Source organism: Megascapheus bottae, chromosome 12 (assembly GCF_031878675.1).
Source record: "Megascapheus bottae isolate mThoBot1 chromosome 12, mThoBot2.hap1, whole genome shotgun sequence".
NCBI classification, from domain to species: Eukaryota; Metazoa; Chordata; class Mammalia; order Rodentia; family Geomyidae; genus Megascapheus; species Megascapheus bottae.
In genome coordinates, this window is record NC_143520.1 from 12,960,616 (window position 1) to 12,984,448 (window position 23,833).

At 40.8% G+C, this 23,833-nt stretch overlaps 1 protein-coding gene across 1 annotated transcript in view; it reads left to right on the plus strand.

Annotated features, from left to right (window-relative positions):
- The window catches only part of Lrp2 (LDL receptor related protein 2), a 176,277-nt gene that overhangs the window by 121,490 nt on the left and 30,954 nt on the right, over positions 1-23,833 (plus strand). Inside the window, exons 42-56 of the mRNA XM_090342693.1 lie at positions 1,209-1,498; positions 3,137-3,340; positions 4,573-4,815; positions 6,214-6,339; positions 8,292-8,414; positions 11,060-11,191; positions 12,436-12,637; positions 14,312-14,607; positions 15,760-16,276; positions 17,681-17,833; positions 18,898-19,068; positions 20,247-20,470; positions 21,049-21,226; positions 22,119-22,315; positions 23,331-23,576. Coding sequence (XP_090198819.1) covers positions 1,209-1,498; positions 3,137-3,340; positions 4,573-4,815; positions 6,214-6,339; positions 8,292-8,414; positions 11,060-11,191; positions 12,436-12,637; positions 14,312-14,607; positions 15,760-16,276; positions 17,681-17,833; positions 18,898-19,068; positions 20,247-20,470; positions 21,049-21,226; positions 22,119-22,315; positions 23,331-23,576 — 3,302 coding nt within the window. The remainder of the gene's footprint in view (positions 1-1,208; positions 1,499-3,136; positions 3,341-4,572; positions 4,816-6,213; positions 6,340-8,291; positions 8,415-11,059; positions 11,192-12,435; positions 12,638-14,311; positions 14,608-15,759; positions 16,277-17,680; positions 17,834-18,897; positions 19,069-20,246; positions 20,471-21,048; positions 21,227-22,118; positions 22,316-23,330; positions 23,577-23,833) is intronic.

Genomic DNA, 23,833 nt, shown 5'->3' on the forward strand with positions numbered 1-23,833 from the left:
TATTTTTTTTTTTACCAGTCCTGGGCTTGAGCTCAGGGCCTGAGCACTGTCCTTGGACTTTTCTCAAGGCTAGAGCTGTACCACTTGAGCCTCAGCACCACTTCCGGCTTTTTTTTTTTTGTATGTATGTGGTGCCGAGGAATCGAACCCGGGTCTTCATGCATGCTAGGCAAGCACTTTAACCACTAGGCCAAACTCCCGGCCCCGGCACTCTATTTATTCTAGTGGAATGATTGAAGGAGAGAAATAATTTTGTTCACTGTAGCTGGAGGAAGCTTAACTGTTGATTTCCTCATGATTTTGGTCTTGTGATGAAAAGCACCTAATGTCTAGATTCATTTTTCTGGATTTCTCTTCTTTCTCCTTCCTTTCTTTCTTTCTTTCTTTCTTTCTTTCTTTCTTTCTTTCTTTCTTTCTTTCTTTCACTTAGGACCCAGGCACTGTCCTGAAGCTTTCTCAAGGCAGGTGCTCCACCACTTGAGTCACAGCATCATTTTCAGCTTTTTCTATGTATGTGGTACCAAGGAATCAAAACCAGGGCTTTGTGTGTGCTAGGCAGGTACTCTACCACTAGACCAAACTCCCAGCCCCCTCTCTGGATTTCTATCCCATACTTGAAACATAGTAGTGATGTTTTGTATCTGATTTTGACTCATTCTAGTAAATACTTCAAAGTAATAAATATCAGATTCTATTATAAAGGTTGTGGGAAGGACAGATAATTGATACCTTATGGAGAATCAGTTGTGTGTGTGTGTTATCCCATTTCATGAATACTTTAATAATGCTGTCTTTTAAAAAGTTTTTGGTTGTGGGTCTTGAACTCAGAGCCTGGGTGCTGTTCCTGAGCTCATCAGCTCAAGACTAGTGCTCCACCACTTGAACCACAGCTCTACTTCTGGATTTTTCTGTGTATGTGGTACCAAGGAATTGAACCTGGGGCTTCGTGCAAGCTAGGCAGGCACTCAATCACTAGGCCACACTCCTGGCCCCAATTTATTACAGTATATATTAATCGAGATAATAATAATAGATTTAGGCAATTGTTCGATATACAAATAAACTCCCATTACCAAAAGAAACATTTTTAGCTGCCATATGCCTCGCCTAAAAAGCCATTTCAGGGCCTGGTGTAAGAGGAAGCTTGGGCATAACCATCATTTTTCTTTCTGGATTTCAGCAATGCTTTCTGTTTTACTTCATTTCAGGCAGAAGATCGAGCGCAGCACTCTCACCGGCACGAACCGAGAAATCATTGTGGGCACTAACTTTCATCCTTTTGGTCTGACTCTCTATGGCCAGTACGTTTACTGGACTGACATTTTCATAAAAAGACTTTATCGAGCTAACAAATACGATGGGGCGGATGTGATGCCAATGACCACAAGTTTTCCTAGTCAGCCTCGAGATGTTAGTGTAGCTAGGAAAGATCAGCAACAGCATTGTAGCAATCCTTGTGATAAGTTCAACGGGGGCTGCAGTCACATCTGTGTACCAGGTAAGGCATTGCCCATGGAGATGAGAACATGTATACTAACAACCATAATAAGTAGCGATTGCTGCAGCAATAGTAGTAAGAGCATCTAATATGGGAGTCTAGAGGAACAATCATCTCTAGCAAGAAGAGAAACATACAGTTGTCCTTGATTTCAGAGTAGTTAGTTGTTAGCAGATTTCTTTTTCCATTCTACATGGAACCCCTCTCCCCCTTTTTTTTGCATGTGCTGGAATGAGGCTTGCAATAAAGGCTTGTGCTCTTTTTGTCTTTTCTGCATATAGTGGGTTCTCTACCACTTGAGCCACAACTTTTTTCAGGCTTATATTTCCTCATTTATTTGAGATAAGAGTGTCTAGGTTTTGTCTGCCTGAGACTAAGAACATGATTCTGGCTCTGAACCATATTCTCAGATCTCAGCCTCCTGAGATCTTTTAGGCATGAGCCACTGGTGACTCAGTAGAAAATGAAATGAAGGGGGCGGGAGTGGGGGGAGGGAAATGGGGACCAAGACATGAGAAAGGGTATCAATGTTTGTGAAGTAATCCACCTTCTATTTGGTGAATATAATGTAACCCTTCCATTAATTACAATAAAAATATATGGAAAAAGATGAAATGAAGGCATTTTAACTGCAAACTTGATAGGAGGAGAAAATAATGCAAGAGCTTTATTGTACAAGTCCATGGCTTGAGGAGGATTACCCCTAGTGTGCTTATGTCCAAAGAAAGGATTTTATTGTTCTGCCTATAAGGTATTATTTATAATTTAAAATATTTCTTGTAACTGTTTGGATGAGATATTATCTATTGCATAATTTTTCCCCATTGTTTCTGGAGCTTGAACTCAGGACTTTGAGTTCTTTTTTTTTTTTTTTAATTTTGGTCAGTCTTGGGGCTTGAACTCTGGGCCTGGATGCTGTCCCTGAGCTCTTCAGCTAAAGGCTACTACTCTATTATGCTGAGCCACAGCGCCACTTCTGGTTTTCTGGTTGTTAATTGGAGATAAGAGTCTCACAGACTTCCTTGCCCGGTTTGGCTTTGAACTGGAATCCTTGGATCTCAGCCTCCTGAGTAGCTAGGATTACAGATGGGAGCCAAGGGTGCCTGGCTGGCTTTGTGTTCTTGCTTTTTTTGTTTGTTTGTTTGTTTGTTTGTTTTTCCTTCAGTGCTGGCATTCTATTACTTGAGCCAGCCATATCTCTAGTGTGGAATTTTGCTGGTTAAGTCTCTGGACTTTCCTGCTCAGGTTGGCTTCAAGCCAATATTCTCAGATCTCAGCTTCCTGAGTAGCTGGGATTACAGGTATGAGCTACTGGAGTCCAACCGTATGATGTGTTTCACACAGCACAAACTCATAGGAATATGCGTTTTCTGATATCATTCTTTATAAATTCTGCTGAGAAGAATCATTACTATTTCAGATAGGAGGTACTTGTTTGATGGTTAGACTTTGTCAGCACATTTATTTATAATTGGTAGCTGTTCTTGATGGAAGGACTCAGACACAGTGAAAAGGTGGAGGCACAGTGTTTCCATATTTGTTGTGTGGAGCATTTAACATGAAGCTGTTGCAATGCTATTCTACCAACAACTCTATGAATTGGTTGCTTCACTAATTTTTGTTTTGTTCTTGCCCCAGGTCCCAACGGAGTTGAGTGCCAGTGTCCACACGTTGGTAACTGGTATTTGGCCAATGACAACAAACACTGCATTGTGGACAGAGGCTCTCGATGCGCTGCATCTCAGTTCACCTGCCTCAATGGGGAGTGCATCGCACAGGAGTGGAAGTGTGACAATGACCACGACTGTAGCGATGGCAGTGATGAGCTGGAAAGTGTCTGTGGTGGGTTGGATTCAATACTTTTTGTGTCTGTGTGTGTGTGTGAGGGAGGGCAAGTGTGTGTGCACACACACACCAGTCCTCCTACTTAAACTCACAGCCTGGGAGCTGCTTCTTTTTGCTTAAGGATGATACTTTCTCACTTGATCCAAGGCTCCACTTCTGAGGGCTTTTTTTTTTTTTTTTTTTGGTAATAAATTAGGGATAAGAAACTCACAGACTTTCTGCTCTGGCTGGCTTCAAACCACCATCCTCACATCTCAGCCTCCTGAGTAGCTAGGATTACAAGTGTGGGCCTATAGGCACCCAGCAGGATATAGTACTTTTGTTAGAAGCTATGTGCATTGTTATTCCAAGTGTTTTTGATGCAGAATCAGTTGATCTGAAATTTGTGCATGAGAATCCTATTAGCGTTGAAATATATTGACTCTCAAAGCCAGACGACATTTGTTAAATCATTTCTTGAGTGGGTTACAAGTAATAGTTTTGGATTTAAATCCTGACTATGACATTTACAATCTGTGTAGCCCAGGGAAATTTACCAGCCAGCTAAATTAGTGGTTTCTAGGGTTCTTGTAGGCAGTGAGAGGATATATTAAAAACTCTTAGGAAAGGATGTGGTGCATGCTAAGTAGGACTTACTAGCTTGACACCAAGGCCAAGGGCATCACTAGGTGATTGCTGTTATTTTATTAATTTTCATTACCTCCCTCCCCCCACCATTCTGGGGCTTGGAATCAGGGCCTGAGCACTGTCTTTTACCTCTCTTTGCTCATAGATGCCACTCTACTATTTGAGGCACAGCTCATTTCCAGATATTTAGTGGTTAATTGGAGATAATAATCTTGACTTTCTTGCTGAGGCTGACTTTGAACACTGGTCCCACAGATCTCATTTTCCCAAGTAGCTAAGATTACATGTATGAGCTATAGGCACCTGGGTAAGACTAGGAATTTTTGTTTTCCCCAGAGAAATGGTATTTGTATGCATTTAAAAATGAAATACTTTTAAATTGAGATTATAGAGAAATGAAGTGATTTTGCTTTCTGCTTAAAACATGTCTTTGTTTGAAAGAGGCGAAGAGGATATTTTTTGCTTAATTTAAGATGTCCTCTTGCTTTGTGTTGTAGCCATTTTTCTGACTTGGAATGTAAACTCAAAGTCCACAGATGTAGAAAGGAGGTGCTGCTCAGATTAAGGGGTTTCTCTTCATCTTGTGTTTTGTCTCCTCTTAGCCTTTCACACCTGCCTGCCGACAGCCTTCACCTGTGGCAATGGGCGATGTGTTCCCTACCGTTATCGCTGCGATTACTACAATGACTGCGGTGACCACAGTGACGAGGCTGGATGCGTGTTCCAGCCCTGCAACAGCACCACTGAATTTTCTTGCAGTAATGGGCGGTGCATACCTCTAGAGCAAGTCTGCAACGGAATAAACAACTGTAGGGATAATAACACTTCAGATGAGAAAAATTGCCGTAAGTTTATTCTAAGTACTTATTGTTCTTTTGGACATGAAGTTTTAAGACCAACAGAAATAGAATTTTAATGGAATTAAAAAAACCCCTAAGTATTCATCTAAAGCATGAATAAAGTCATTTGATATAATCTAGTAAATGATTTTAGAAACAACTCTACTTACTATTTGAATTATTCATTTAAATGGATGGATCCATGGTATCACTGACTATTTTGACTCCAATACTTTGCTCCTGATTGACATATCTGCTAGGTTAGAAATTCACCTTATAATTTTTTTTTTGATTTTTAAGAATTTACAACCTTTAGTTAGGCATCAATGTCTCATGCGTGTAATAATAGCTACTCAGGAGACTGAGATCTGAGGATTATGGTTTGAAGCCAGTCTGGCAGGAAGGCCCATGAAACTCTTATATCCAATTAAACACCAAAAAAGCTGGAAGTGGAAGCTATGGCTCAAGTTGTAGCATGCTTGCCTTGAGCAAAAAATCTCGGGGAATATACCTAGGCCCTGAGACAGGTATGTGCATGTGTATCCACATATACAGACACACAGAGACACGGCTTCACCTTTAGTTACAGGCAAAAAAGATCACTAAATAAATGCATTGCTAGTAATACATTCTATGCAAAAACCTATAGGATATCTGTTGACTATAGTATTTCTTGGTTTAGTTTTTCTAGTAATGATTTTTTTTTGCCAATTGGTTTTTCTAAGCTTTCTGGGATTTGTACCTTAGCATCTCAGAGAACAAAAAGAGCAGAGTGAGGGTTCACATTTGCTATTCTCAATTTAGATGTTACTTGCTTTGCTGTGTGGAGTTACACATGATATTTACTTGGCTTGGTTACTCTCTTGGTTACTCTTCCTACTGCTTCCACTTGGGGCTGGAGATTGAACATAGGAGGATCTTGTACATTTTAGGCAAATATTCCACCACTAGGCTATACTCCCAGCTTGGTCTGTTTTTGAAAAAAAAGTTATAGAAAATTTCCAACATATACTAATGTGGAATAATATAACTTCAGCAATTATCAGTCAGTATCAACCTTATTTCACTTATCTCAGATTTCTTGTTAGTGTTTTAAAGCAAATCCTAGACAAGAATTTCACTCATTTCAAAATAATAATATCAATTATAAATGAAAGTATGAAGAAATTTGAAAGCACCCTCTTTTTTTTCATCTCTTCTCCACCTGAGGATCAGCTGAAACTATCATCTCTTTACTAAAGCATCTATAGGCCATAAATATCACTTCAATGATCTTTCTGAACGTGTCTCCTGTGTGGTAGTTTGAGTTCTGCAGTAGATCTGCAGAACACGGATGTTGTAATGATATGTATGGATGCTTATTGTGGATAAGTTCCCAATGTTTCTCTCATTGTCTTTTTCTAGCCGATCGCACTTGCCAGTCTGGATACACAAAATGTCAGACTACAAATATTTGTGTTCCTCGAATTTACTTGTGTGATGGAGACAATGACTGTGGAGATATGAGTGATGAAAACCCCATTTTTTGCAGTGAGTAAGATAAAATTGCCCCTCTTTCTGTGACTCCAGCGACACATATTTTGAAGATGCATCAATATTTATAGCCCAGATGTGCTAATTTTGAATGTCATCTCAAACTGAGTTTATAAGTGAATGGGAAGGAAATGGCTTTAGGTTGTGATTAAATGGGTGTGAGAAGCCCCCAAATATTTCTTCTGCAAATCTACTGTTATTGGAGCGCTTCTTCCCCCCCTCCACAACCCCCAACACCATCCAATGTTGAGGGCCTTTTGTCTTCAGGTCCTCCAGGCAGAATTTGCCACCTAGCTCTTACTTTGTACTCTGAATGAGATGGTAGTGGCCGTTAATATAGGTGTTTTGGTATCCTGTAAACATTTGATTCTCAGAAACTTTCATTTCCTATTTAGCAAGTTCATTGGAACAATTCTTATACCCAATTTAAAAGATCATTCCTAAGTTTGATAACTTTGAAATTGTAAGTATAAATACATATATCCTCTTAAGAATTTAATAATTTGCCTTCCTTGCTATATAGACAATTGTTATGTGGTTCAACTCTGGTCACCGGTACTATTCCAAGGAAAGGAAACTGTAGAGCATTGTAACATAGTCACCAGACCAGCCTGCAGTCTAAGAACAAGAATCAGTTGCAGTAATAGCAGCACTTGAAAGTAGAATTGAGGCTGCAGCCCTCAGCTGGGGCTAGGCAGATTGCAATTGTTGCTGAACTTTGAGGGACTTGTGCTTACCCATTCAACAAGCCATCAACAATCATGGGCCAGAGCAAGGGAGCCAGTAGATCAGAAGAATTTAAGTATTTTGATTCTGATTTGTATTCACATATTAGAAAATATGTCTGATCAGAGCTAACGAAGTCTACTTGAGGAGAAAATCTATATTCAAAGGCTGTCAGGGTCTCCCATCTACTCAGATCAAAACTCAGTAGTGCAAGAACTGTTAATTGGAGATCAGTTAACTCTCAGAGTCCTAGTTAAGGATGTATATGGGACACGCCCATACATCAATTTCAAAAGAATTTGTTATATTGTAGCAGAAAAGGTAAAAATCAAGACTTATTTAATACAGTTTGTGATTTCAAATATCACAAAGATAGTTTTTTGGTATTTATTTTTTTCATTATTAATTGATTGATATATGGGTTGATTGAACTTGAGGTGTGATCTTGTTATGTAATCCAGGCTGCCCTGAACTAATGTGCTCATATGTTCAATCTGTTTAAGCCTCTTCAGGATATGAAACTATTGTCAGATGCCATTATACCTGACCCTCTTTGGTATTTCTATGAAATAGAACTCATTTATTTTTGCCAGTCCTGGGGCTTGAACTCAGGGCTTGGCACTGTCTCTGAGCTTCTTTTGCTCCAGGCTAATATCCTACTACTTGAGCCATAGCACCATATTTGCCTTTTTCGGTTTATGTGTACTAAGGAATCGAACCCAGGACTTCATTCATGCTAGGCAAATACTCTACTACTAAGCCACATTCCCGGCCCAGAACATTTATATTTGATTGCTGAAATCTTGAACAAAAATTCTGGGAGATTGGGGCAGTACTGCTCTCTGTTTGTAACCATCTTTCCTTCTTGTGGCAAGTTTATAGAAATCCATATCTCAGGCCCCTACCTTCCTTTTGTTGATAGAGTCAGCTCCTTAAAACTGATGTGAAGCCAGGTGCTGGATTCCTGTAATCCTAGCTACTTACAGAAGCTGTTATTTGAGGATCACAGTTCAAAGCCAGAAGTGGTGCAGTGGCTCAAGTGGTAGAGCACTAGCTTTGAGCCCAACAAGATCAGGGACAACACCCAGGTCCTGAGTTCAAGCCCCAGGACTGGCAAAACCAAAGAGCCAAAAGCCATACAAAAAAACACAACACAAAAAAAGTCCACCATGTGAATCTTGCTTGGCTTTGCCCATGGAATTTGTCTTCTGTCCCTCTTCCAGCCACCCACACGTGCAGCAGCAATGAGTTCCAGTGCACATCTCCTCAGCGCTGTATTCCACACCACTGGCACTGTGATGGCGAAGCGGACTGTGTTGATGGTTCTGATGAACCTGCTTCCTGTGGTAAGAGAACTGACAAGCTTGAAAAGCAACAGGAAACAGCTTGAGAGCCTCACTCTCCTCCAATCACTTGACATGCAACCCAGGGTCAGGCTGCTGCATGCTGGTTTTCCCTGCTTTCCTGCTCTTTCAGATAGGGTGGAGCCATTCAGCAGATGCTCCTCCTGCGAGGTCAGAGCACTGTGTGCAGAGTTGATCAGAATAGTATAGTTGCTGGTTGGGATAAAATGAGGTTAGGTTAGTGATGCACGTAATCTTGTAGAAGTCAGTTCATTTCCGAATTTGGAAAATCCAGAAGCAAACGTAATCAGGACAAGGACATGTCATAGGCACATATACGCTTTCCATTTTTTTTTTGTTCCTCTTTTTCTTTTTCTGTGCCACTGGCTACTGAGCTTTCTAAGAACTTCCAGGAACCCTCTCACATGTCTAGTTGTCATTATATCTTGTTAGCAGATGTGGCCTATTGTTTATTTAACGTGTGCAAATCTAGTCTTTATCCTTACACATTAAAAAAAATTAAGTGTCTAAAGGAACAGCTACTTCTTGTTTAAAGTCTGTTAATAAATCAAATTGCTATATTAAGGATCAGGACTGTGGTTCCACAGTTTGCCTTTTTTTTTGGTGGGGGGGGCAGTGTAGGAAATTCCAGTACTGGAGCTTAAACTCAGGGCCTTGAGCTCTTTGTCAGCTTTTTTCCCCAATATGGCTGAGACTTTACCTTTTGAACCATACCTATATTTCGGATTGTTTGTTACTCAATTGGAGATAAGAGTCTCTCAGATTTGTATGCTGGGACTAGCTTTGAACCTTGATCCTCAGATTGCAGCCTCTTGAGTAGCTAGGATTACAGGCATTAACTACCAGCCCCATATATAGTTTTTTTTTTTTAAAGACAATAGGATCTTGCTATATGTTTCTGCAATAAGCTTGTTTTGTTTTATATATTCATATCCCTTTCCTAACTGTTGGACATTTAGATTTCTGCCATTCTTCCTAATGAAAAATATATTGTATGAGCATAATTTTACAAACTGCTTTGTGCATGTGTGAGAAGTCTAGATTTTTAGAAGTATGTTGCTGTGTCAAAGTACATGAATCTCTTCAAAAAGTCTTTTTCAGTGGGCATTCTTCAAGCCAACTTTTTCCCACTTAATTTTAAAAGTTTTTATCTTTAATCATACAAATTATTTGCCATTTAACAAAGCAATTTATGAATACACTGTAGCTTGACCAATGTGCTATCCCTTTCCACCTTCTCATTCATCTCTTTCCACCTTCTCACCCAGCCCTTCCCTGCTTGATCCTTCCCTCATTCTTCCTCATTTTGTAGGGTAATCACTGGATTCCTTTTCAGGCCCAGATGGACAAAGGGTCCATGTTTTTTTCTTATATGTGGGTGCTAGAGTTAGCTTACACACTGACATAAGTGACTACATTGGGTGATATGCAAGTATACACAAATGTATTAACTGAATGGTAGATTCAATCGAGGAAGATCTCAAATAGTAATTCTGTAAAAAGCAAAAATCAATGGCTCAGCAAAATAAAGTGAGTTCTCAAAAAGGGTGGGGTGGGGTCAAGGAGAAAGGGGTACATGAATGAAGAGGAACAGAGGGGGATTATGTAGACAGTAATCCAATGTATATCCTACAAAATTAAGAGGAGTGAGGGAAGGGTTGGGCAGGGTAGAGATGTGTGAGAGCATTGAAAGGAGTGACATCGTCATAAACTGCTTTGTTGAACAACAACTCCTTTGCACAACTACATAAGGAATTTTAAAAAGGTTTTTGACAAGAAGTAAAACATTTTGTTGGCCACAGCAAATAACCTAACTTCTAGAATAACCCAACTTTTAGAAGGTAGAAAATTGTAATCCTCCCAGGAAATTACAACAGTATTAGTAAATAGTTCTAATTGGTCAAAAAGGAAAAAGAAATCAGCTTTTGAAAGCTTTTTGCCCCTTATTGCTCTTATTTTGTTGTCTTTAATGATTGGAAATTCCTAGACTTTAGTCTACTTTGAGAGGTCCTAGAATTTCTAGTTGAAGGATTTGAGTTAGTGAGAGCTCATTTAAAGTCGAAGGTTAACATGTCATTTTTATTCAGTGTTTATTGAGCACCTATATTCTAGGCCCTTTCAAACTGTATCAGTAAGGCAAAGTTCTGTGCTCAGATGGAGCTAATGAGAGGAGATAGGCAACAAATACAAGAAAGGAGGACATTGTACGGTATTATGAAAGATTTGGGGCATTAAAAACATAAGGAAAATAACATTAGGACAACAAAGATGGAAAAGACTGGAAAATAATGTGTCAAACTGTGACTTTGGATGAAAACTAGATTTTAAAATGCAAACACATGCACAGTAGGTGACTCATATTATTCCTTGAAAAAACTTGCTATTTCTCTGTTGAATTTTCTATTTCTTGGTTGGATCTTATCCTAGTCACCAAAGACTGTTGGGACTTTCCCACTGTCAATGGCCTGCTTTTCCTTTGTGTCTTCAGCCAGTGGCCCTCATCTCATTAGAGGCCCCTTCTAGCTGTACATGGCAAGGTCATGCACACTTTCTAGACACAACCTGCTTCAAGATTTCTGGACTGCAGAGATCTCTTTTCACTGAAACTGCTTCTTCTGTCTTTTCAGCACATGCTGACCGAACGTGTTTAGGACAAGAGTTCAAGTGTGATGCTGGCAGATGCATCCCAAGAGACTGGCTCTGTGATGGAGATAATGACTGTGGGGATATGAGTGATGAGGATGAGAGGCATCACTGTGGTAAGTGAAGCCAGTGAATTCCTTCTCGCTGGAAACATGGCAGAGTGACTTTTCTGTGTGCCAGGAAGATTCCTGTTTAAGTAAATGTGTACTAATAGAATATATCCTTTGTCTTTTCCTCTGGGCTGTTTGACATCATCCACTTGCATGCTTTACAATGATGGAAAATGACTTCTGTTTACTTTCTTTTTCTTGCACTTCACTGACAGAAATGATGCCCTAGGTTTCTCCAGCAGAGGACACAGTTGGCCACTGTAAAAATGAATTATGCTTCCAGTCTCATTGATAGCCTTAGAGTTGGAGTGGGTGGGGAGAGTGAAGTTGGAGAGGTATGTTGGAAAGTTTGAGTTATTCCTCTTCAATGGACTATAGAACATTGTTTTACCAACAAAGCCTTATGTTTTCACTTGGAGTGCCTTAGTAGAGTGTCTTTCCCTGATTGAACAGTGTAAAAACAATGGGTTCCTGATGCATACAGATGTAGAAAGTGGCCTATAGATGCACGTATGTTCTTCCTGTTGAGATGAGTGGCTGGTACATGAGTTGTACCGAATTAACACCCCTCCCCTTTTCTCCCATCCATTTTCAACAAAATTAGAAAAGTATTTGTTTTGCTTTTCAGTAAACATTAATGATTTGGAATCACTATCTCATTGTTTGCCTCTTATTAACATACTCCTCTGCTACCCATCCTCCATTCTATTGAGCATGTAATGAAGTTATAAAGGCTACAACTTCGGGGGGGAGGGGAAAATGTGTGTGGAAAGCCCTAGTTCTATCCCCATCTAGTTCTCTGACTTTTAGTCATCTAGTTTTCCCATCTATAGAACTGTCATAAAATATCAATAATATTTTGTGATTGCACAATTATACTTTGCAAAACTAAAGCATCATGCCAAAATTAAGGTATTTGGTATCACAGTTAAAAAATAACAATGGATGTGTATGTGTGTATGGGGGGGGGGAATTGGATCTCTGAAGCATTATGACGAAAAATATGATCTTACATTAATTTTATGAAAAAGTAAGAGGTATATTATCATATTCATTTCTTCCTTGTGAAAAAAAATCCAGGGTCTAGCACAATTAAGATGGACATTTTGGAGATATTTATATTACGGTGTTATTCTCACAGCAGTATGGTTTCTTTTCATTCTCCTTCCATTTCCTTTAAGGCAAGAAAATGGAAGGTTTACGAAGAGCTCTTAGATGGCTTCTTATTTTTGTGTGTGCTTTTGTTTCAGAGAATCAGACCTGCTCAAGTTCCGAATTCTTCTGTGCCAACAACATGCCTCCAAACAGAAAGTGCATTCCCCGACTTTGGGTCTGTGATGGTGATGCAGACTGCTCGGACGCTCTGGATGAGCAGCAGAATTGCACCAGGACATCTTGCTCTGACGACGAGTTCACCTGTGGTAACGGACTGTGTATCCAACAATCATTTAGGTGACTTGGGGATTGAACATTTCTCAACAAACTCCAATGGCTATTGAGGGGCTAGGGTGACTTTCTCATTAGGCATAGTGTCCTCACTGTTTACCATGACACTTTTGATTGGCTAAGGAAATGTCAGGAGTCTTTTGAAATCAATAGGGGGAAAAAGAACTTATAAAGAACATGCTTTAATATGTAGTAATAATTTATCTACTTTTATATCTCTTTATAAATTTGGTCATTTTAGCTTATATAGGGAACTCAGGACCTTGTGCTTGTTAGGGAGGTACTTTGTGACATGAGACATGCCTTTGTGATTTCTTTCTTTCTTTACTTCCTTCTTTCCTTCTTCTTCCTCCTCTTCCTCTTCCTCTTCCCACCCCTTTTCCTCAACTCCTCTTCTCCTCCTCCTCTTCTCCTTCTCCTCTCCTCCTCCTCCTCCTGCTCCTCCTCCTCCTCCTCCTCCTCCTCCTCCTCCTCCTCCTCCTCCTCCTCCTTCTTCTTCTTCTTCTTCTTCTTCTTCTTCTTCTTCTTCTTCTTCTTCTTCTTCTTCTTCTTCTTCCTCTGTCTAGAATAGAGACTTTAAGTCAACACTTGATGCTTTTGCTCCTTAATTAGCTCCTACTAACTGAGCCATGGCTCCATACCTGACATCTGCCTTTAGCTCCTTTTTTGCCTTAGTTGTTTTTAGGTAGGGTCTAACTTTATGCTCAGGTTGACTTGGGACTATGATCCTTCTATTTATGCTTCTCTGTCACTGAGGGTGACAGGTGAATGCCACTGTACCCAGCCACAGGTCAGGATGGAGTCTTACCAATTTCTTTTTGCTTGGACTAGTCTGATGTTTTCTTTGTAATGTTCTGCCTCTAGCTCCTAGGCCTTTTATGGCAAGTTTGTTCTCATTAATTGCCATATATTAGCTTTGTGTGTGCTCAGCTTGTATTCTTTTATGTTGATGATGGACCCACTTCAGTTAACCTGATCTGAATGGCATGTTGGAATATCACAGAGAAGCGAGACCAGTCTGGCAACAGGAAACGGAATTGTCTTCACCATGCTTACGAATGTTAGGGTCTACAGTAGGTTCTAGGACAATAGGTCTTCTTCCCTTATCCATTTGTTCCATGCTAACTATGCCAATCTACTGGTTTGAACTGCTTCTTGTCACCATACCGGCTTTGCTTCCTACAATAGTCGGTAGTAGAATTGTAGATGAGATAGAGGGAACAGGTCAGTGAATGTGAGAATCACTCTAGTGAAAAAGAATATGCATGTGCGTAGAGGACATATCCAATAATCTTACCTTTTCCAGCATACACTGCTCCCCTGAAAGTTTCCATTTAAGTACAAGTACTTTTATCATATAGCTACTTCGAGTGCTCCCAGTGCCTGCATGCTTATCTCATCTGATGATCAAATCAGATGAACACTAATATTACAAACACTCTAACCAAACAATTGATTTCAGTAGCTTTGGATCTCCTTTTCTCAGGGTCTCCACCAGCACCATCTCTTCCAGAGATGGAGGTTGGTAAGGGGAAGAGGGCTATCACATTGGTGGTCTTTAACTATCGTAGTCAATCTGGCACTCAGATACATAGATGGGGCAGCAAACCCGCCACACTGGAGAACATTAAGACTTTACTATCAACTTGTCTAAAAGTGGTCCTGGGTCTCCTAATACAGGTGTGACCGGCGCAACGACTGTGGTGACTACAGTGATGAGCAGGGCTGTTCATACCCGGCCTGCCCGGAATCTCATTTTACCTGTCAGAATGCTCGCTGCATCTTTAAGCAATTTGTCTGTGATGGTGCAAATGACTGTGGAGATGAATCTGATGAGCTGGAGCACCTGTGCCGTACCCCTGAACCCACCTGTCCCCCTCATCAGTTCAAGTGTGACAATGGGCGCTGCATCGAGATGAGGAATGTATGCAACCACATGGATGACTGCACGGACAACAGCGATGAGAAAGGCTGTGGTGAGTGCTGCAGAAGGCTGGGAGAACACTGGGGGGCTGGGCATGGATCCTCAGTCTGTGAAGGTTATCATGCCTGGCTTACCTGTTTTCTCCATAGAAAGCTTGCAGACCTTTATTCTTTAGAACAAAAGCAAAAATTTCTTGGTATATAGTACAAAACGTTTTGGATGAATTCTGCAGTCAGGTAGTTTTCAGAGAGAATAGAACACGAATAACATTCCAGCCATCATACAGGCTGAGATCCAAGGTCACCATTTGAAGTCAGCTAAAGCAAGAAAGTCCAGAAAAAAAGCCAGCAGTGGAGCTGTGGCTCAAACGGTAGAATGCCAGCCTTGAAAGCAAAGGCTAAGAGACAATGACAAGGCTAAGAGACAATAACTAGGCCAAGTTCAAGGGTCCTAATACTGACACATGTGCATCCACACTTGCATCCACACACAGATGCACACAACATGCATACACATGCTAATTAACATGCCTACGAATGAAGACAGTGTATCCATTCTCCTAGGGCTCTTAGAATGCTCCTTAACATAAGCCACCTGGAGTGGCTAGAAGTCCCCAGTGTGCTCTGTTACCCATCAGTGCCATTCTCAGGTGATGGATTGCGATAGTTTTAGTTTCTTTGACACCTCAGCCACAGTAAGTGAGCCAGTTGAGCCCATAAAAATGAGCATTATTCATAGTACTTATTACGAGTCACTATTATTTCTTACAAATGTTATCATTGCTTCCATGACAAAAATTGAAATGCTTGACAGGGAAGAACATATCAACCTTTTCTATGCTGTTTTTTTCCTCACTGATTTACGTCAGTACTCACTAAATTCTTCTGCCTATTTGACTCAGAAGTTTGTAGATAGATCGATCGATAGATAGATGTGGTTTCTGCTGTTCAGGAAGCAACACTGAAATCAAGTGCTAGATAGACACATTCCGAGTGATGAGTCTGCGTGAATGTGAAGAATGGGGCATCTATGAAATTGAAAAGTGAGTGACTTGAACAACCCAAGGCCATCAGTCGCCCTCACAACCTGTCTTGTTCTAGCATGATTTGTTAAGAAATGCTGCTGTCCAGTAGACCCACTGACCATGGTGGTGAATCTATTGCTGGAAGTGTAGGTTTGTCTAGTAACTGCATTTCATTTGCAGGAATTAATGAGTGCCAAAGTCCTTCCCTCAGTGGCTGCGATCACAACTGCACCGACACCATCACCAGTTTCTACTGTTCCTGTCTTCCTGGTTACAAGCTCATGTCTGACAAACGGTCCTGTGCTGATATTGATGAATGCCAGGAGACACCTTATGTTTGTAGCCAGAAGTGTGAGAATGTGGTGGGCTCCTACATCTGTAAATGTGCCCCAGGCTACCTCCGAGAGCCTGACGGGAAGACCTGCCGGCAGATCAGTAACATTGAGCCCTATCTCATCTTCAGCAACCGTTACTACTTGAGAAATCTAACAACCAATGGCTATTCTTACTCCCTCATCTTGCAAGGACTGAGCAATGCGGTGGCTCTGGACTTTGACAGAGTAGAAAAGAGATTGTATTGGCTTGATAAGGGAAAGCAAGTCATTGAGCGAATGTTTCTCAATAAGACAAACAGGGAAACCATCATAAGCCATAGACTACCAGCAGCAGAAAGTCTGGCTGTCGACTGGGTTGCCAGGTAAGGAAACATGGAAAGTTCAACATTAAAAATAAGTCTAACCGTGTGTGTGTGTGTGTGTGTGTGTGTGTGTGTGTGTGTGTGTGTTGCCAGTCCTGGAGCTTGAGCTCAGGGCCTGGGCACTATCCTTGGGTTTTCTCAAGGCTAGCACTCTACCACTTGAGCCATAGCACCACTTTGGGCCACAGAACCATTTCTGGCCTTTTTCTACGTATGTGGTACTGAGGAATCGAACCCGGGTCTTCATGCATGCTAGGCAAGCACTCTACCACTAGGCTAAACTCGTGGCCCGGCTGTTCTTTTTTTTTTTAATGTATATATTTGAATTATCTTTAAGTAATTGTATGAAGGAGTTGCCATTTGACAGAGTTTGGCTGTTTAGAGTCAGATCAAAGGTGGAACCATGCTGTGACCAGATCATCCATCAAAACAAACCCAAGTGAACAGTGTTCATATGCTCATCCCTCCACTCGGGCCTGAGAAGATGTTAACATTCCATCAGTTAAATCTTGTGACCTCTGGCATGGTTAGATCAGGGCTTACTCTTGGAAAGTGGCATTTGAGCCTTTTAGAAGGGAAGCCATTCATTCTCTGACCAGTTGGTAATGATGATCAGACTCTATAATCTGATGAAATGTTATAGCAGATTCCTCAATTCTTGGATTATAAAACCTTTTGGAAGGTTTGGAAAAATCTCAAGCCTGAGATCATCGCACTTACCAATTTATACTCACATAATAGACTTCCCTTGTGCAAGGTTATGACCTCAGGTTAAGAACATTTTTCCTGTAGAACATAAATAGAATGTAAACATAAATGACATATAAATAGATTTTATTAACTTTCAGTATATTTGGGGCCTGAAATATTTCTGAAGCAGGAGTTTGTAGCAGATTTGCCTGCATTTCTAAGACATGTTAAGTTTGATTAAGCAAAACACATCACAGGATAAGGTATTCATTTTGCCAGCCAAGTCTGACAGGGCCAGGCATGTGTGAGGTTTCATTATATTAAACTTGTCAAAACTCAGAGTTCCTTTGTTCAAGTTCAGTGATACACTCAGACAAGTCTGTTCTTTGACTCTGGCATTTAAACAGCATTTCATGGCAGTCAGTTCTCTTGGTTCTCTAAAGCGTGTGTTACCTGGGAACTAGACTTCTGGGTTAAAGTGTAGACCCAGAACTCCCCATGTAACATTATGTGAAAAGGAGGAGCACAGGCACACATTTGTGCAGCGTCCATTCCTTCAAGTGCAGCAGAGTCCACCTCCTGTTTGTCCTGTTCTCATTTGGCTGGGCAAAAGTACCGTCCAAGAGCAGATGTGAAATCCTTGGGTCCCTCTGATAGGAAACTGAGTTGCTAAGTGAAGTGGCTGTGTAGGTAACTCATGGCTCTCCATTTCAGAAAGCTGTACTGGGTGGATGCCAACCTGGATTGCATCTTTGTCTCTGACCTTGAAGGTCGATACCGTCACACTTTAGCCCAGCACTGCGTGGATACCAACAACACTTTCTGCTTTGAGTATCCCAGAGGAATTGTCCTTCACCCTCAAAATGGGTATTGTCTCCTTGAAATTTTGGGCTCTTCCTTTATGCCTTTATTCTACCCCTTTCATTACAAAAGGCTGCTCCTGGAACTATCTCAAGGCCAGTATCTTGCTGGGATTTGTTTTCTGCTTTTCCCATCTGGTAACTGGTTTAGTATAATGGTAGAAGCATGACTTGTCCATATGATATTCACTCACTAGTCTCTTGTCTTGGCTATGACACACTTTTTAACTTTTCTGAGTCATACACTTTGGCTGCGTGCAAGAAGAGTTGTGGTAAAAAGGAACACTTTTTTTTTAAAAAATTGTTGGGATATATATAGAGGGGTTACAGTTACATTCATCAGTTAGTAGGAAGAAACATTAATGGACTTGAAATCCAGTTTATCATGTTCCTCCTCCTCCTCCTCCTCCTCCTCCTCCTCTTCCTCTTTTGTATCCTCCCCCTTCTCCTTCTTTTGTCCTAAGGCTTGAACTCAGTCAGAGCTGAGCTATTTTTGCTCAAGGCTAAGTGCTCTACCACGAGAACTTTCAATTTCTATTTTTCAAAACAGAAATGTTGTATTTATCATCTAGTAATATTTTCAACTTTTTAATAGTTTATTGGAGATGAGAGTCTCACAGACTTTCTGGGATGGCTTTGAACTTTAATCCTCAGATCTCAGCCTTCTAAGTAGCTATGGTTGAAGAAGAGAGCCACCGGCACCCGGCTGTTCACTTTGCCTTTTTTCTCTTCTAGATATTGTTAGCTCTCTTTCTGTTTTGAAAAGTTCTGTAGGATATAAATTCCTTTTCTTTTCTTCCCCCCTTGGTCATGGGGCTTGAACTCTAGACCTGGGCACTGTCCCTAAGCTCTTTAGCTCAAGGCTATCTGTCACTCTATCACCTGAGCCACCGCACAGCTTCTGGTTTTCTGGTGTTTAACTGGAGATAAGATGCTCAGCTTTCAGCCTCCTGAGTAGCTAGGATATAGGAGTAAACCTAAATTTCATTTCTTTAAATGGAGAAAAGTAGTCCTTTTGGCATGTGACTTCCTTTGGCTTTAGGACTTCACTGTCTGTGTTTACTCCCACAGGTATCTCTACTGGGCAGACTGGGGTCACCGTGCCTACATTGCAAGAATCGGCATGGATGGAACCAATAAGTCAGTGATTATCTCCACCAAAATAGAGTGGCCCAATGCCATCACCATTGATTACACCAATGATCTTCTGTACTGGGCGGACGCTCACCTGGGTTACATTGAGTACGTACACGGAAAAAGATAAACCCACTGGACAGCTGTTCATTGCAAACATTGGGGTTGTGCTTCCACTATATTCTTATCATCTTGAAGTTACTTCAAGGTTACTTCCAACTAAAACTTCCTAAATGCAGCTTACTTAGCTCTGTGGTATGATGTACAAGTGTGTTAACTCCTAGACTCTTCAGTTAAACTAATGCATATTATCAACTAACCAGAACGTGTTTATCCGGGGCACTGATGCTTATGGTTAGTTGTAACACACTAATGGCATCAGGCATGTCCTGTAGGTTCAAAAGCTTGTAATTACCATTAACTTGGCAGAGCTAGAAAGGGTGCTCTTAGAAGTTCAGATTGTTAAATTCTGATTGTTCAGCTGCATTTTTATCAATAGAAGCACAGTTTTCTGTGGCCTCTATAAATGATGGTATTTGGGGGAAACATTTTTAATACAGCAGAACTACCATTGTTAGGTTTCTTAGTTGCTATATCCATATATTTTCTGATTGAACTTTAGGAATTAAAAATACTAAGACGTTAGTAGTTTAGAAATGGCTTCTGACATGACTTCATAGCAATGTATGGGCATGGACAATAGGAAATGTGGCCCAGGATGCTGTGATATCTTGAAATCATAAAACTTATTTGGAGGTTTACTCATCTACTAGTCAATAATAGCACTCATGATGTGATTAATAATAATAATTTTCTGCTGGTGCATGCAAAGTTAACTGTAGGACTGTAAGGTGTATTTCCCACAAATTATGCTGAAAACTAGCTGTCTCTTCAACAACTTCTCTCCTGGAATGTTCAGGAGAAGACAGAATTCCAGTTTTAGTTTGTTATTTTTTTTTTTTATCTCCCAATGATTTAGCATTTTTAGCAGGAGAATCATCCTAAGAGATTGTAAATCTACAACTGCCATACGAGCTGCACGACAGCAGCTGTGGTTTGGATGGAGCAATTGTTTCAGTCCCTGTGGCTATTATGAAATTGTAATTGTATTTCAACTTGGACTTTTGTTCAGTCAAAATTCATCCTTTACAATTAGTTTTTGTGTTTATTAACTACTAGGAAGGGCAGGATTTTATTAAGTGATAGTATTCATTTATTTATATGGAAGGCATTAGGGGCATGGGGTGGGTGGCCTCTTGCACTGAGTGATTTTCTCACTGCTCTAGGTACTCTGATTTGGAGGGTCGCCATCGGCACACAGTGTATGATGGCATTCTGCCTCATCCCTATGCTATCACCATTTTTGAAGACACGATTTACTGGACAGATTGGAATACAAGAACAGTTGAAAAGGGAAACAAATATGATGGATCCAATAGGGTGGTGCTGGTGAACACAACCCACAGACCCTTTGACATCCACGTGTACCACCCGTACCGGCAGCCCATTGGTAAGTAGGCAATAGAGGAGTTTGGCACTGTTGCTTTAGGTTCTGTATGAACTCTGGGCCTGGGAGATGTCCCTGAGCTCTTCAGCTCAAGGCCACCACCTTATCCCTTGAGCCACAGAGCTACTTCCAGTTTTCTAGTGGTAAATTGGAGATAAGAGTCTCATGGTTTTTAGTGCCTAGCCTAGTTTTGAACCTGGATCCTCAGATCTCAGCCTTCTGAGTAGTTAGGATTACAGGCGTGAGCCACCACACTGTGGCATGTGTTGATATTTTCGAAGAATGAATGTCAGGATTTAGAGTGTTGTTTAGTTTTCCATATCAATATTTTCTTAAAAAACATATGCTGAGAATATGGAAATACGTTTCGAGTTTATTTCCTTCTCCCCCCCCACCAGAAAGATTATTTTTACATTTTAGTTATTTATTTATTCCTTTATTTATTTAATGCTGGGATTGACCTCAGGGGCTTAGTTTCTAAGATGGGATTAATGCAATATCAACAGAGGTAACCAACTAATCTGTGTTTACCATTCTTTTTAACCAAGGAACCTTAACTTTCTTCTTCCTTTCTTTACCAGTGAACAATCCCTGTGGTACCAACAATGGTGGCTGTTCTCATCTCTGCCTCATCAAAGCAGGAGGACAAGGGTTCACTTGCGAGTGTCCCGATGACTTTCAGACGATTCATTTGAGTGACAGAACCTTGTGCCTGCCCATGTGCTCCAGCACTCAGTTCCTGTGTGCCAACAATGAAAAGTAAGGTGTCCTTATCTTTCTCCCCACTCTTTGCTCCATAATGGAAGGCCAGTCTCCAATTTCAGATAATCGTTTCCTTGACTAGAAAGGATTTGCTAACCAAATTGATCATGACTCTCTATATATGTTTTTGTTGAAAGGAAGAAAGTGATTTCTTATTTCTAATCAATTGTCCCAACTGTTAGGGCCAAAGCATACATACATATTTTTGCTCAAAAAGTGGCCTTCAAGGGAGGAAGAAGGCCACTGCTGTTCCTATACCTGTTATATTCTTCTCCTTAGTTACCTGTACAAGAGATCTAGGGTGACCTATTCAAGTCTACTTCCAATCATCTGTTTGCTGTGGAACAGGACTATAATTATTTACCTAATTGATGGCTAGAGGGACTGAGTCAGGGGTTCAAGTGGAGAGGTGTGTATTTGTGCAAATCATATACCTGATGTGCAATGACAGATTATTTGCATAAATAAAGTACCTGAGATTAAGACTATAGTTTACATCTTTCATGTCATACATAGCCAAATAGCTTTCCCAAATAATAACCATTTTTTAAAAAAAAATCACCTTATCATACAAGCTTTAATTCCTAGAACCCCAGATCAAATACTTACTTGATTGCTTTTTGTGCAAGGAATTTCATAATCATAACCCAAAGCATGTCTCAGCCTGCATTTAGGTCTTAGCATACCTGTTCTAATCTAAAGGTGATCCTTTTTCTGAAAATTCACCATAGGTACCTGGGAATTAATTGGTCTTCTTCAAGGGATATGGGAAAATGTACTCTCATTATTTAGTGTCAGTTTCTTCTCTGATAGCCATTGCTCTCTCCTGTCACTCTTCCCCTCTCACTTCCCTGCTTTTCTAGACAAGTACTGTAATGTCTTTGTGTAGGTGTATTCCTATCTGGTGGAAATGTGATGGACAGAAAGACTGCTCCGATGGCTCTGATGAATCGGCCCTGTGTCCACAACGCTTCTGCCAGCTAGGACAGTTCCAGTGCCGGGATGACAACTGCACCAGCCCCCAGTCCCTGTGCAATGGGAACCAGAATTGTCCTGATGGCTCTGATGAAGACTCTGCCCTGTGTGGTATGTTGAGCTGCTTCCTCTGTTGCTTAGTTTATAGTTGATTGTGTGCCACGTTGCTGTAGTAATTTTCTCAATGCCCTAAACCAAAAGGGTATTCCAAGTCTTAGCAGAAAAAGTTGAGACCCATCCTGTCTTACAGTTTTCAGAGTAGGTCTTCTAGTCAGGTGTTGGTGGCTTACAACTATCATTTTGGCTACGCAGGAGGCTAAGATCTTGAGGTTAGCCAGAGTAGGAAAGTCTATGAAATTCTTCCATCCAGCTGAACACACACACACACACACACACAGACACACACACACACAGACACACACACAGACACACACACAGACACACACACACACAGACACACACACAAACACAGACACACACACAAACACAGACACACAAACACAGACACACAGACACACACACAGACACACACACAGACACACACACAGACACACACACACAGACACACACAGACACATACACAGACACACACACAGACAGACACACACACACAGACACACACACACGACTTCTAAAAATCTTTGCAAAGCAATGGTTGTGGTAGATAGTGAGTTGTTTAACTTGATGGTTCTTTGTGACATGATGGGTGTCAAATCCTCCTTAGGTTAACATTTAGGGTGAAATGAGGAATTTCTCACCTTCATTAAAGCAAGTACTGTCAACTCTAATATTTATGATTGTTCTACTTAAAAAGACAAAATAGGCCCCCAAAATAAAAACAACAAGGCCATAAACACGAAGTTAAAGACTATTGTTTAGCAGGTTTAAAAGGTCATTTAGTTCCTGTCTCTTCATTTTACAGGCAAGGAAAAGATATTTGAGAACCTGAGAAACTAACTGTCATAGGAATAACATCTATGTAGTGGTAATGATTGATAATAAGTACATTAGGATGTAAGTCTTGTGGAAAGAAATTAAGATTGAGGTCTCTAGGCTCCATGTGAATAAATTAGGAACTTTCATTCCTAATGCAGTTTAAGCTGATAACTAAATTTCCTGCTTGCAGAGAATCATCGGTGTGAGCCCAATCAATGGCAGTGTGCCAACAAGCGTTGCATCCCAGAGGCCTGGCAATGTGACTTAATAGATGACTGCCAAGATAACTCAGATGAGGAGAGTTCCCACTGTGCCAGTAGAACCTGCAAGCCGGGCCAGTTTAAATGTAACAATGGACGCTGCATCCCTCAGAGCTGGAAGTGTGATGTAGACAATGATTGTGGAGATTTTTCAGATGAGCCCATCCAGGAGTGCAGTGAGTTCCTCGGGGAGGGGCCTGCCTAACCACAACAGACTGGAGAAACTCTCTGTGGGTGGAGACAGGACCTAGAACCCTCTGCTTCAACCCTTTGGGCATTCCTGTTTGGTTTTCTGTGTAAACTTTGGCACTACAAGGCAAAGCATCCCTGGGTGCTTGAAATCAGACTCTGTGTCTGAATAACTTATACTCCCTCTTGTCTAACCACACACACCACAATCACAAGAAAGTCACATTTTGTATATCTAGCATAT